Source organism: Palaemon carinicauda, chromosome 9 (assembly GCF_036898095.1).
Source record: "Palaemon carinicauda isolate YSFRI2023 chromosome 9, ASM3689809v2, whole genome shotgun sequence".
Lineage (NCBI taxonomy): Eukaryota > Metazoa > Arthropoda > Malacostraca > Decapoda > Palaemonidae > Palaemon > Palaemon carinicauda.
Window position 1 is genome coordinate 18087002 of NC_090733.1, and position 14933 is coordinate 18101934.

The 14933-nt window shown below is 35.7% G+C and overlaps 1 protein-coding gene across 1 annotated transcript in view; it reads right to left on the bottom strand.

Annotated features, from left to right (window-relative positions):
• Positions 1-4849: 4849 nt before the first annotated feature.
• LOC137646290 (uncharacterized) overlaps positions 4850-14933 on the bottom strand; it is a 152790-nt gene continuing 142706 nt past the window's right edge. Inside the window, exons 3-7 of the mRNA XM_068379401.1 lie at positions 10919-12258; positions 10360-10816; positions 10051-10264; positions 8764-9966; positions 4850-5019 (exon numbers count right to left, since the gene is read on the bottom strand). Of these exons, the coding sequence (XP_068235502.1) occupies positions 4850-5019; positions 8764-9966; positions 10051-10264; positions 10360-10816; positions 10919-12258 (3384 nt within the window). The remainder of the gene's footprint in view (positions 5020-8763; positions 9967-10050; positions 10265-10359; positions 10817-10918; positions 12259-14933) is intronic.

Consider the following 14933-nt stretch of genomic DNA (forward strand, 5'->3'; position numbering starts at 1 on the left):
TCTTTCTCCACCATCTCCAACTGTTTTAAGCATTACAAAATCCATGAGGAGGATGAACATCGTAGGTGACAACACATTCCATTGGATTATTCCGCTGTTTACAGTAAATTCTTTTGATAAGACTCTATTAACATTAACTTTGCACTTGGTATCCTCATGAACAGACTTAATCAAATTTACATATTTAAAAAGAACTCTATAATAACGCACGACTCACCATAAAATGGGCTATTGCACACTATCGAGGGCTTTTTCATAGTCCACAAATGCCATCGAAAGTGGATTTCTATATTCCACGCATTGTTGTACATGTCTCAAAATTGAAAATTTGGTCAGTGCAATTTCTACATTTTCTAGATCCTGCTTGTTCATCCCAAGGCTTTTCATCAATCTTTCTCTATAGTCTCTTTAGAATAAGCATACTATATCTTTTCATAACAGCTGACATAAGTGTTATGTCTCTGTAATTATTGGTATCAGTAAGTTTTCCTTTTTTGCAATTTTCAATAATACTCCTAACTCCTATTCATCAGGTTTTGCCTTTTCATGTGTGATTCTACAAAATAATCTTTTTAGTACTCTGGGATTCACTTTATTTTCGGCAGTATCATCTAGGCAGTTATTAGATCGTATCTATGGGCTTTCCATCTCTTTGGTGTTTTAAGCAAAGCTTCGACTCCAAACATATTGAAATCATCCATGGGCACACCAAGGTCTTCATCGACTTCAGGTATATCAATCAAATTCTATATATGTATATATATATATATATATATATATATATATATATATATATATATATATATATATATATATATATATATATATATATATATATAGATACACACACACACACACACACACACACACACACACATATATATATATATATATATATATATATATATATATATATATATACATACATATATAAATATATATATATATATATATATATATATATATATATATATATATATATATGTGTGTGTGTGTATATATATATATATATATATATATATATATATATATATATATATATATATATATATATATATATATATATATATATACATATATATATTTACATATAATTATAAATATACACATAGACAAACACACATATATATATATATATATATATATATATATATATATATATATATATATATATATATATATATATATATATATATATATATATATATATATATACATCTATAAATATATATATATACGTAAAAACTATGATTTTTACCAAAATAAAACATCGAATGATCTGGTAATAACATTGAAACTAAAACATGCTCTCTCTCTCTCTCTCTCTCTCTCTCTCTCTCTCTCTCTCTCTCTCTCTCTCTCTCTCTCTCTCTCTCGTTGTTGCGTATAGCCTGGTACGAATACGCTACAATCGTTCAGTTAATGACAAGTTTTTGAAATTTTGCATGAAGATACCCAAGACCATACCCTATCACTTTTTAAGCAAGACCAAATTTTTCGGAATCATCTTCGGGCTGGCCTGGCCCCATTTTAAAATGGCCGCCTAACGCGACAACGAAAACATTTTAAATCTATTTCAGGGGTGCAAATAATGATTAAAGTGAATGTTTTTCACTAATAATTTGTAATTAATAAGTAAAATAAATATTTCCAGCCATTTTTATGATTGCCTTCGGCCCCAAAAAACACTAAAAAGGCCCTTTTAGTCCAAAATCGGACTTCAAAAATGGACCGAAAAGTTCATCTGGTATGTAGCACCACTCCGGAAAGCTCTCACAGGGTACAATTACATTATATTGTAATTTTTATGAATATCTATTGAAAATGCTTGATTTTGCTACAAATCAGATTTAATTTAGAGTGAAGCATATCTTACTGGTTGATTAACATATGACTTAGAATCAATTTGTATCACATACATATATGGCATAAATTATTATTTTATACACAAATATTGGATACATAAAAGGATTTTGTATCACATGCACAAATGATGTATAGAGTAAATCTAAATTCAAATATAGTTTATTAATTATCCCATACATAGAGCAAGTCAGTTTTTTAGTCTTCTGGTTCATTGTTGATGCACATTCCTCAGCAAGAGCATAGGGAAGTGCATCTCATGTGATTTCTTGTACATTTACAGTTTCCTTTGCAAGCAACTTTGCAACCACAACTTATAAGCAAAGCACACCCAGTACTTACATCTGGAATATCGCTCCAGAGGGGTACCGACATCTTGAGTCGATCATTCCATAACCATCCATACTCAGCAGGGGACAGCATAGGCGGTTCTTTCTGTAGAGACTGCGACCGATAATTGGCAACAATTTCTGAACGCTTGGCATGGTGGAAGAGGGCGTGCTTGGTGGGTGGTATGGATTCCAGAGGCTTTAGTTTTTTTGTGAACAAAAATCTTGCCTTATTGACGCAATCAATGTCACATTTGGGGTCATACTGGATAACAGTAAATCTGTCTATGATACATATGAAATCCGAGTCAAGGCAAAGTTCAGAGGGATTGTTAGTTAAGGTAATAAATACCTCAGTTAATTTATCTCCTATACTCTATCGGATCCTTTAAGGCGAACAAGGCTGGGTTTGGGCCGGGAGCGGTGATGCCATATCAAATATTACCATCACGTTGTATGGTGTATGGAGGCAGCATAAGTTAAAAAAATGTAAATATAATTAATTAATAATAAATATTCGCGATTATTAAATGCCCTCGTAATTTCTTTACTTTTAATAACAATAAAATTACACGTTTCTTCTTAAACGTGGCAGCAAAATTTTACAGCGCTGCCACATCCTTCTCAGGCGTTAAGCTGACCTCAGGGTATGAATATGTCAACCAGCGTGTGTCTCCATAAAGACGGCTCAACCAAAACAGTCAGTCATTAAGGAGTCTGTCGCCCTACCAAGAACATGGAAGGAAGTCCTCGTTATACAAATAAAAAAATATTACATATTTTTAATATAAAAGATGTGCAGAAATAAATCTCTATAATCCTGGCATTCTTGTGTATCGTTATCAGCATAACATTCATGACTCAAAACTATCATCTATTTGTTTTGATAAATCCTTACAAAGACTATGAAACGCAAATTGATATTTTCATCAGGTACGACACTCAAGCAAAAGTATCTTATATTTTGAAGATAAAAACGTGCCAAACCTAAAACAAAATATTCAATGTAAATTGCAAAGCTAGAACAAAGTCCATAGAAAGAAGGCATGAGAATATAAAAAGAAAGTGTATCGGATACTCTTAATGAAGATAATTGGGCGTCTATACTACGTATAGATAATATATTTAATTGTTGTCGATAATTCTGTGTAACCCATGTATCTTTATGACACTATTTCAGTTTACCTGCCTAAATTTACACAGGATCTCTCTCTCTCTCTCTCTCTCTCTCTCTCTCTCTCTCTCTCTCTCTCTCTCTCTCACACACACACACACACACACACACACACACACATATATATATATATATATATATATATATATATATATATATATATATATATATATATATATATATATATATATATATATATATATATATATATATATATATATATATATATATATATATATATATATACATATATATAACAAATGGTAAACCCTCCACGAGATGGAATTTGTGAGTGTAGGTAGATAAATTCACACATAGGAGTTGATTAGAGAATGCGGAAACTCAGTAGTATGGGATAATCCCTAGAAAGGTCCAGTGTATTGCCCCAGGAGACATTCGAGCGCAGGGATTAAAAGGGTAAACAGGAGCGGTAGGCCAACCAAGGGAAAGGCCCGTGCCAACAACAAGTGTTGGCTTTAATACCCCAACAACGGTAGGCCTTTAAACACTCCAGAGAAGGACATTTGGCAACGTAGGAGACAACGCCCGGATTGCCATGAAGGAGCCGATAGAGTATAGAATATCCCAGTCAGCCCATACCTTTTTCTTGCCAATGTTTTTGAGGGCAGATGTTTGGTCATACCCTGTTAGGGCATAAAAAAAAAACAATATTGCCTTGCACCTTTCAGGTCCCATACAGCTACTTACTTCGTGGATAGGAATATCTTTATAATGCTTCCCAGCTGCAAGGCCCCCCCCCCCACACGACTCATCAAGTTCCTTTTTTGAAAAAAAGTGGGTTGCAATCACAACAACATCCGTATCTACAGTTCTCAAAAAGGCTATCTTGTGACCCTGATAAGCTGCATGATTAAGATGCAGAATTATTCTAGTGTCAGTCTCCTCCTGTGTACAGGGTTCAAGTGATGATATTTCGCATTCTTGCTTAGACAGAACAAGGTCTCCTTTGGTTGATAAATAATTATATGTTTCATCTTTAGCATTGTCCCTCAGCTTCTCACTTAGGTATTAAAAAGCTGCTTTTCATGATTAGTATCCTTAAGGAAATCCAGCCAAGCTTTCCCTTTGAAATTGAAATAGTGGAACCTATGCGTGTCCTATTTATGAAAGTTCCTCCTTTCTTAACTCCTGTACCATTCTTCAGGCTTTGGTTTCTAAGACTATGACTCCCACATAATATCCACCCTCTTTATCATAGCGGACAGTTGACTCTTGAGGAATGGAATCAAGTTGAGATGAGCATAGTCTTTGAAATTGTTTTTTCTTCATTCCTGGCTTGACCATGTGCATCATCCCTGCCATATCCAAAGCAACCATGGTGGCTCTGTTTCTCAAATTGTTTTTACCTGGATTGGGGAAATTTGGGAGACAACCTATCATAGCAGCTTTAGTTCCAGTATATAGTTGCCCATTTTTCGAAGTCATCTTAGTCTGATTCTGATCTGTCTCTAATTGACATAAATTATCTTGTAACAATAGCTGTAGGATCTTTACAACTCTGCCTCCTGTTCTTGCCTGATATTGCCGGTGGACGATTCTGTAGAGTATAAAAGTTATTTCTGGGGTTAATATTGGTAACTGGAATTTCTGCTTTCTCTATTACTTTTTCTATATAGTCTTTGGCCTGAGTGCCTTCACGGGGTTTAATTTATTTTATACTTTTGTATATTTCTGGGTCATAGATCTTACCTGTGATAAAAGAAACAAATTCTCTTTCAGTTTCAAGATAAGGGTTAGCCAACTTTCTTAAGAGTTGACATGGACTAAATGTTATTTCATAGATACTGCACAGAACAATAATCACTAGTTGACTGGCTAAGGTTTAATGTCCTTATGGTGAGCACTGCGTGCTAATGCTTCACTATCAGGAACAGTGTTGCCATTTGAAGTGAGATTTGGTAGGGTTTGGTTTTATAAATGCAGCCTAAAGGTCACATGAACATCTTAGATGGCCCTTAAGGGCTGCCGAAAACTATTTTGGAGACTTTAGGTTGCACAAGAAAGGATTTATTCCCTTTGGAAAGAACTTTAACCTACTAAATCTTATATCAAACGGCAACACTGGTTGCGCTGAATCGCTGTTTATGCGACGAGAGACGACTGCCATTTTTATAAGTGCTGCGGTGCTCGTAAACGCCAAAGGAAATATAGCAAGCAATTTGGAAACCTCTACATGCATATAATGCAGAAGATGTGGCCTTAGATGATAGAAAATTAGCCATATGCAAGATCACTAAGCGTAATGAGGGGGGTTTTTCAGAAATGGTAATGCTGTGGCCGGTGCTAGGGTCAAAGATCACCTTAATCCTTTATCGTGGTAAGCACTGAAAACACATTTACATATGGATAGGTTCAATCCAGGACATTGTATATTAGGATGGTCATTGTCCCATGTTGATGGTGTTCACTGACAGGGTATGAGAATTTCTCTATGCAACATTGAATTAATGCTGGCTATGAGATGGTATGAGTATGCATAAAAAAAAATGTGATAATTTTTATAAGGTCACTCACTTCGTTAGCGACAAATATTATTTGAAGAACAATTTAATATTAATGTACTTAGTGAAAGCTTTCCAAAATGGTGCAATATGCCTGGTGAATTTTTTGTTCTAATATGAAGTCCAAATTTGGGATAAAAAGTAATTTTCAGTGGTATTGGAAGCCACAGAGGTCTTGGTAATTGATTATTTTTTTTTTCTTTTTAGTATCAAATTATTACTCAAAAGTATACAATTCAATTATTATTTGCCTCCCTGAAACAATTTTATTTTTTCTGATGTAACCCACGGGAACTATCATGAATTAAGCCCAGACCAACCCGTAGATGGTCCCGAAAAATTTGGTCTTGCTTCAAAAGTGATAGAGTATGGTCTTAGGTATAATCATACGAAGTTTGAAAAACTTATCACGAACTGAACGATTGTAGTGATTTTCAGCATATTCGAGTACCGTTAGTAACTGCCTTTGTTTATATAAGACTTGATTGATTTAATTATGTTTTTCTACAATATCCTGTATTTTTGTATGTAATCATTGAAACTAATATTGGTGCTCAAACGAGTTTTCCTATTTGCATTAGCAGCATAATATCTGATGGAGCATTGTCATGAAGATTTTTAAATTGAAATGCACATTTTAAGCGAAGAAACCCAACCATTTCAATATTTCAGATACAAAAATATTAAAATAAAAAAATGCAAGCGAAGATTCAAGCAGGCATTTAGTCAATGTGGAATAATTACAATTCATTGAAACATAATAAACACGTGCAAACATTGTACCTCAAGTTTCATATTCGTCTGCAAATTATTAGGAAAGAAATTCATATATTATCATATACATACATATATCTATCTATATATATCTATCTCTCTCTCTCTCTCTCTCTCTCTCTCTCTCTCTCTCTCTCTCTCTCTCTCTCTCTCTCTCTCTCTCTCTCTATATATATATATATATATATATATATATATATATATATATATATATATATATATATATATATATATATATATATATATATTTATACAGTATATATATATATATATATATATATATATATATATATATATATATATATATATATATATGTGTGTGTGTGTGTGTGTGTGTGTGTGTGTGTGTGTGTGTGTGTGTATACAGATTTATGGATTATGGCGGTTTCTTGGAGGAAAATTATCAGCGCTTCACTGTCCATATCATTTCAGGTAATCACAGTAGAATGGGAAATTAGGAACCGTAAAATTATAACTGAAGGTTTTGAAACTCTCACTCCCATCTGGTCAATGTGTTTATGTCTCTGCTGAAGACCTCATTTCCTTCAAATAGTTTGTGTTAATCATCTCTTTTCTCTCACTTGTTCACTACTCTCCGGTGATTATAAGCGTTGGCATTGTAGCAGGAAGATACCATTCAAAATACCGAAGAAGCTATTTTTTTTGTATTGTTACGAAATTCTATTTAGGACGCGGAATGTTATTGGTAAACATAATAAAAATTCGTTTTGTATTTTATGATGCATGTACAAATCGTGTTATCCCCAGTTTTTCTTTTTCAATTGAAATATTTATATATATATATATATATATATATATATATATATATATATATATATATATATATATATATATATATATATATATATATATATATATATATATATATATATATATATGTCACATTCAGGTTCAGTAATTGTCAGGTGTGAAAATAAAATAAGACTATTCTGCTTAATTTCGCTATTCTAGTATAGCTTTTATTAACTCTTCAATATGTAAGTCATACACTTGTCAATCATGCTCTACTGAGCAAAACTTCTTAAGTAATATAATAGTTCACAGTATAATAATAATAACCCCCTCGCACTTCCAGTCTTAAACTGGGAGAGAGAGAAATCCCTTTATAACACGTGCGTTAGAAGCACCCACTGGTTGTGTCTCTCCCTAAAACAAAGGTTTGGATGTCGCCTCGGGTAGTTTCCAAGGACTCCGCAAAAGCACAAATTCTATAACCATAAATATGTATCCATGAATAGCGGGGCGACATCTGTTGTGAAGGACTTAATGTACATATTACAAATTAAAATAAAGAAACTAGCGTTAGCTAGTAACAATAGAACAAGCACACAAGTTTTACTCTCATTATTTTCAGTAAACAACAGTTAACTACTTTAACGTGAAAAACGATAGAATAAGACAGTGCATAAACAATAATTATAACAAACTAAATAAAATGATTATGATGATATACAAAAATCATTGTACATCAATATAATACAGGGCTGATATATAAATATATATGCAGAAATAAACTGTAGAATAAGACCGTGTATAAACAGTAATTATAACAATAAACAAAAATAAAATGCTTATGATAACACAAAATCCTTCTACATTAATATAATACAAGGCTGATATATAAATATATACGCAGATATATTGATTTGTGACACAGGCCCCCCTTCTAAGTATAAATTTTCAAATTTATACTCCCAACAATTCAATTTATCAAGTTTTAGCCACCATTATCTGTATAGACATCTCATCAAAAAGTCAACCCGGCATTGTGACAAGAATTATCCCACTACCCTGCTTAGAAAATCAGCTCCAACGTTTGAACTACCTTTTATTGCTTCTACTCTGAATCGATGATTTTGCAAGAACATTGCCCATCTCATTATTCTGTCATTTGTAAACTTCGAACTGTTCAAAAATGCCAGCGGTTGATGATCCGTTTTTAACGTGAAGTCAACACCATACAAATACATTTTGAATTTCTGCAGAGCCCACACAATAGCCAAACACTCTTTCTCCATAGTGCTGTATCTTTGCTCCCTGTCCAACAGTTTCCGGCTGGCGAAACTCACGGGGAACAAACCATCCTCATATTCCTGAAGTAACACTGCCCCTAGTCCCACGTCCGAAGCATCTGTTCTCAAGATGAATCTTCTGTTTAGGTCTGGAAGGCGCAGGACAGGTTTATTAACCAGTATAGACTTCAGACTGTTGTATGCTTTCTCTTGAGGCTCCTGCCACTGTACAACATTGCTTCTCCCCTTCTTTGTCAGGTCAGATAGCGGAGCAGCAATGGTTGCATAGTTTGGGACATATGCACGATAAAATCCTGTAAATCCTAAAAACGATCTTACCTCCTTCTTAGTCTTTGGTTGTGGGGCTGATTGAATTTTACTAATGTTGGTTTCCTGAAGACTCAAAGTGCCTCCCTGGATTTCATGCCCCAGGAATTGCACTGTTTCTGAAGCTAAAATACACTTGCTTGGCCTAACTGTGAGATTTGCATTTAGAATACGCTGAAATAACTCTTGCAAGGTTTCTAAATGCTCAGACCATGACTTTGTGTGTACCAGTAAGTCATCTATATAGCTTTCCACATTATCGAGACCTTTAAGAAGTGTTCGCATACACTTAACGTATGTGGCTCCTGCGTTAACCATGCCAAAAGGCATCTTAAGAAATTCATATTGGCCATCAGGAGTAACAAAAGCTGTCTTTGGGACATCTTCTGATCGAACCTTGATCTGCCAGTAGCCCTTGGTGAAATCAATCTTTGTAAAGAAATTGCTTTCTGATAACCTGGCAAAAACATCATCTGCTGTAACCATTGGTTCTGGATCAAATATAGTAATACGATTAAGTTTTCTAAAGTCTATACATACTCTATTTGACCCATCAGATTTCTTTACCATCACCACTGGCGAAGCATAAGGTGATGCAGACTCCTGGATGATACCCATGTCTAGCATATCTTTTATCTCTTTCCTAAGGGACGCTCTGACACCATATGGTACCCGGTATGTCTTACTCCTCACGGGTTCATGCGATGTAAGTTCTATTTTATGCTCACCTTTGTTTGACGTTCCAGGGATGTCCGTAAAGATATCTTCATACTCCCGCACAAGTTCTTTAATTTGACGTTCCTGATGCAGGTCAAGGTTTAAGCCAAACATAAGATCCTTTATTGTTTCTGATCCAGAGGTTGGTGCTATCTCCAGTAACTCTTCATCCTCATGGATGTCTATACTTGAGTTGCTAACATTGTCAAACACAGCACACGCTGTATCTAAGATGACATCTTTTGCTCTTTGAAGATACTTCTTCAACATGTTGATATGAAAAGTTCTAACTTTTCCATGAATGTTTATACCATAATCATTCCTGCCCACAATATTCTCTACATTAAACGGGCCCTTCCACTGCATGAGTAGCTTATTGCTGTCCGTAGGGAGTAGAATCAGTACTTGATCGCCTACCTGAAGACTTCGAGGCCTGCATCTCCTATCATAGTAATGTTTGTATCGCCCTTGTGCCAACTTCAGTGCTTCATTTGCTAGTTTCATGGTCTCTTCCATTTTTTTTCCCTGAGCTCAAAGACATATTGATAGCTACTCTTGACTTCTGGCTCTTCAATGTCTTTTGTCCATAGTTCCCTCAAAATCTGCATTGGCCCTCTTACAGATCTTCCATATAGTATCTCAAAGGGGGAGAATCCTGTCGACTCTTGAGGAACTTCTCTGTAAGCAAACAACACAGCATTGATATACCGGTGCCACTGATTAGGCTTCTCTTGACATAACTTTTTCAGCATTTGCTTTAGAGTCCCATTGAACTTTTCCACCAATCCATTACACATTGGATGGTATGGAGTAGTTGTAAGTTGTCGCATGCTGAGGAGTCTAGCTACTTCCTTCATGCAGTCAGAGGTAAACTGTGTTCCAAGATCACTTAATATTTCTTCAGGCACCCCTACCCTGCTAAACATATCTACCAAAGCTTCTGCAACTGATTCAGAGTCAATGTTCTTCAAGGGCACTGCATCAGGATACCTACTGGCATGGTCCATCATAGTGAGGATAAACTGGTGTCCCTTCTCAGATGGTGGGTGTATCTTACCAATTATATCCACAGATACCCTCTTGAATGGAGTATCAATGATTGGCAGTTTCTCAAGAGGTACTTTTGTCACCCTACCTTTGCTGATTGTCTTCTGGCAGATGTCACAAGATCTGCAGAACCTCGTTATATCTGCACCCATTCCAGGCCAGTAGAACTCTCTGAGGATCTTCTCCTTTGTCTTCTTAGCACACAGATGGCCCCCTAAGGTAGAATCATGAGGTAATGTCAGGACTTGTGTTCTCAGTGGTTTAGGAACCATAACTTGGGAGACTGGATTCCCATGGTTGATGTCTGGATGAACAAATGTCCTGTACAATAACAGTTTCCTGGTTTCAAACTGGATTACTTGCCTTCCTTTTCTCTCTTCTTTAGAGGTCCAAAACTTCTTCAGTGTGTCATCTTTCTTCTGTAGTCGACAAACTTCATCCCTATCGACTTCTTTGTACAGGTTACTGCCTGGCACTACCAGTGGGGAGGGTCTCTTACCCTCTCGCATTGCTTGTGCTCTTGTTGCCACTGCACAGGTCTCCTGGTCACAGGTGTCCTGCCACGCTGGGTCAGGGTCTTCAGCTGGTCTTGCACATGGGACGTTTCCAATTAGAAAATCATAGGGGGCGTCAGGAAGACAAACTGCATCCACTTCTCCAATCAGGTATGGAGTGTTGATGTGGATTTTAGCCATTGGAGCTCTCCGGAAGGAGTTGTCAGCAAGCCTGACCAGCACTAAGGTTCCAGTGTAAAGATCAGGATCAACAAAATTTTGTTTGATTACCACACTACTACATCCAGAGTCACGCAACACCTGAACAATGTGGGTTCCTACCCGACCTTTTGTCACTGGCATAGAGTCTTCATTGCTTGGAACACAAGCATTCATACAAGGGACTGCAAAACCATTCTCAAGGAAAAGCTTTCCTTCCTTGATGCAAGCATCTATCTTTGCTACATCCATTTCTGGAGGAGGGGCACTGATTGAACAGAAGGACGAGACTTGTGCCACTGGTGTCTGTGCCTCTTCAACACTTTTCTCAACATCCAAATAAGCGGTTTTGATAGTCTTCAATTTCCTGCATTCAGGGATATCATGACCAAATTTATCACAGAACATACACTTCTTGTCATTTCTAGGACCCCTTGACTGATCTGAGAGGTGACACTTCGATGCTATGTGGCCGAGCTGGTTGCATTTGTAGCACCTTACATCTCTAGCTGAAGTCCCTTTGACTTGCTCATTGGGCGCATGCCAAGGATTCTCAAAAGCACTTGGTCCTGTCTGCTTAGGTGGTCGATACACAGGCTTTTTAGCTACCTTGGCCTCCTTATAGAGCTCAGTTCTATGCGCTGTGAGGTACTTCTCTGCTGCCTTTGCCAGGTCATCCAGATTAGCAGGGGCTTTTTCCTTCAAATGAACTTCCAGTGCATTTGAGACAGCATTGATGAACTGTTCCTTGATCACCAGCTGTTGGAGCTCAGCAAAAGTCTCATAAGCACCAGCTTGTTCCATCCACTTCTTGAGGAAGTTCTTGAGCTTGACAATGAACTGTGCAGGGCTCTCTCCTTCTTCTGGGGGCGTGTTCCGGAACTTTTTACGGAATCCTTCCTCAGTAAGGTCGTATCTTCTGAAGAGCACTTTCTTCAAAATTTCATAGTCCTTTGCATCATCGTCAGAAAGCCGACCATAGACTAAAAGGGCATTCCCTGTCAAAAGAGCACTAAGAGACGAGGCCCACGTTGATCTGTCCCACTTGTGTGTGTTAGCATACCTCTCAAACCTTAACAAGTAGCTGTCAAGCTCATCCTTACCATCCACAAACTCCGGGAGGTTTGGGATTTTTGCTTTAGGAAAGTGGTTATTGATCACTGTTGGTGCCTCTACATGGTGTCGTGCTGCCTCTAGTTCAAGTTTCTTTATTTCTAGTTCATGTCGTCGCTCCCGATCCCTCTCTTCTAGTACATGTCGTCGCTCCCGCTCCCTCTCTTCTAATTCGGCCAAAGCCTTCCCACGCTCGGCGTCATACCTTCTCAGTCTCTCTTCTCTCTCAAGATTCTTTTCTTCTGCTTGAACCCTGTGCTCGGCAAACTCAATGGCCTTCTCGTCGTCCAGTCCGTAGTCCTTTGCCAATGCAAGATATTCTTTGAAGGTTTCCATGACTTCAACTTCCAGCCTTTATATTTTTCACTGTTGCCAATCCTGGCAAGGTCGCCACTTGTCATATTCAGGTTCAGTAATTGGCAGGTGTGAAAATAAAATAAGACTATTCTGCTTAATTTCGCTATTCTAGTATAGCTTTTATTAACTCTTCAATATATAAGTCACAAACCGCAGCATACACTTGTCAATCATGCTCTACTGAGCAAAACTTCTTAAGTAATATAATAGTTCACAGTATAATAATAATAACCCCCTCGCACTTCCAGTCTTAAACTGGGAGAGAGAGAAATCCCTTTATAACACGTGCGTTAGAAGCACCCACTGGTTGTGTCTCTCCCTAAAACAAAGGTTTGGATGTCGCCTCGGGTAGTTTCCAAGGACTCCGCAAAAGCACAAATTCTATAACCATAAATATGTATCCATGAATAGCGGGGCGACATCTGTTGTGAAGGACTTAATGTACATATTACAAATTAAAATAAAGAAACTAGCGTTAGCTAGTAACAATAGAACAAGCACACAAGTTTTACTCTCATTATTTTCAGTAAACAACAGTTAACTACTTTAACATGAAAAACGATAGAATAAGACAGTGCATAAACAATAATTATAACAAACTAAATAAAATGATTATGATGATATACAAAAATCATTGTACATCAATATAATACAGGGCTGATGTATAAATATATATGCAGAAATAAACTGTAGAATAAGACCGTGTATAAACAGTAATCATAACAATAAACAAAAATAAAATGCATATGATAACACAAAATCCTTCTACATTGATATAATACAAGGCTGATATATAAATATATACGCAGATATATTGATTTGTGACAATATATATATATGCAATAACATGTTTGGAACCATGAAACCTTTTATTTCCCTGAAGAAAATGCACAATTTTACGAAGACTTACCGTAAAAGCCTACAATAGGTATTATAAAAGAGTATAGAATTTTTTACCTTTCTGAAAGTTTTATGAAGTATCCGGTAGACTTGTCATATGGAAATATACTATTTGAAGGTCTATGGAAAATCTAATCATAATACTCTCACATTGAAATATTATTCTTAGTTCAAGGGAAGGTATTTCGCGGGAATGTGAATTATTCAGAGTTAGGAGATTGAAATTTATTCTCAATGACGCTCCATGTAATTTCTAATTTTTATTACACTTTTTAAATTTTATTTTTCCTATGGAAAAATTAAAAACCGAAGGTTTATAAAGTATTTGGTCTTACTCACCAAAAATCCAAAAGATATTGTACCATGAAATATATCGTATATGAATTTTAAATGGAAAATTGAGGCTTATTTATCTTGTGGATAAATAGATTTGTAAATAAATGTTGATGGAAACCTAAGTGAAATATAATACTCATCAAATTGTATTTTCTCGTTTTCATCAATATTCAATTTATATAACATTTAAATTATGGAGTTTTATTTATTTCAACAATAAAATAATTCAAACTTGATATGATTTATTCAGACAGTGAAAATAGCGAATAATTCCCGATTTAAAAACGATTTACTATTACAGTGCACTTGAGATACGGATATCTTTTGACAGAGAAAAGAATATACGCTGTTATAAACAGAGAGCAACCTAGTTTTCATATTTTTTTTTTTTTTTTTTTTTTTCCATCAATATTGTTCCATGGTTTAACTACTGCTTTTAGATCTAAGAATTTTAGCACGAACTATATTACAAAATCTCGGGAGTATTTCAGTCCCTTATCTAATTAGCACCCGCAGGCATATCCATAATCACAGATTATTCTCTCTAAAAGCGATAAATTTCTTTATGACGTCTCTGTGAGTATTCTAGTTTTTGAACTACTCATTAAGGAGAAAAATTCGAGATTTTCTTAATTTTCATTTGTGGATCGAACATAGCAAATATGGGGCAAAAGTTTCATTATTACTTCTAATTTATTAAAAACATAATAATCAATGCATGAGTAAGA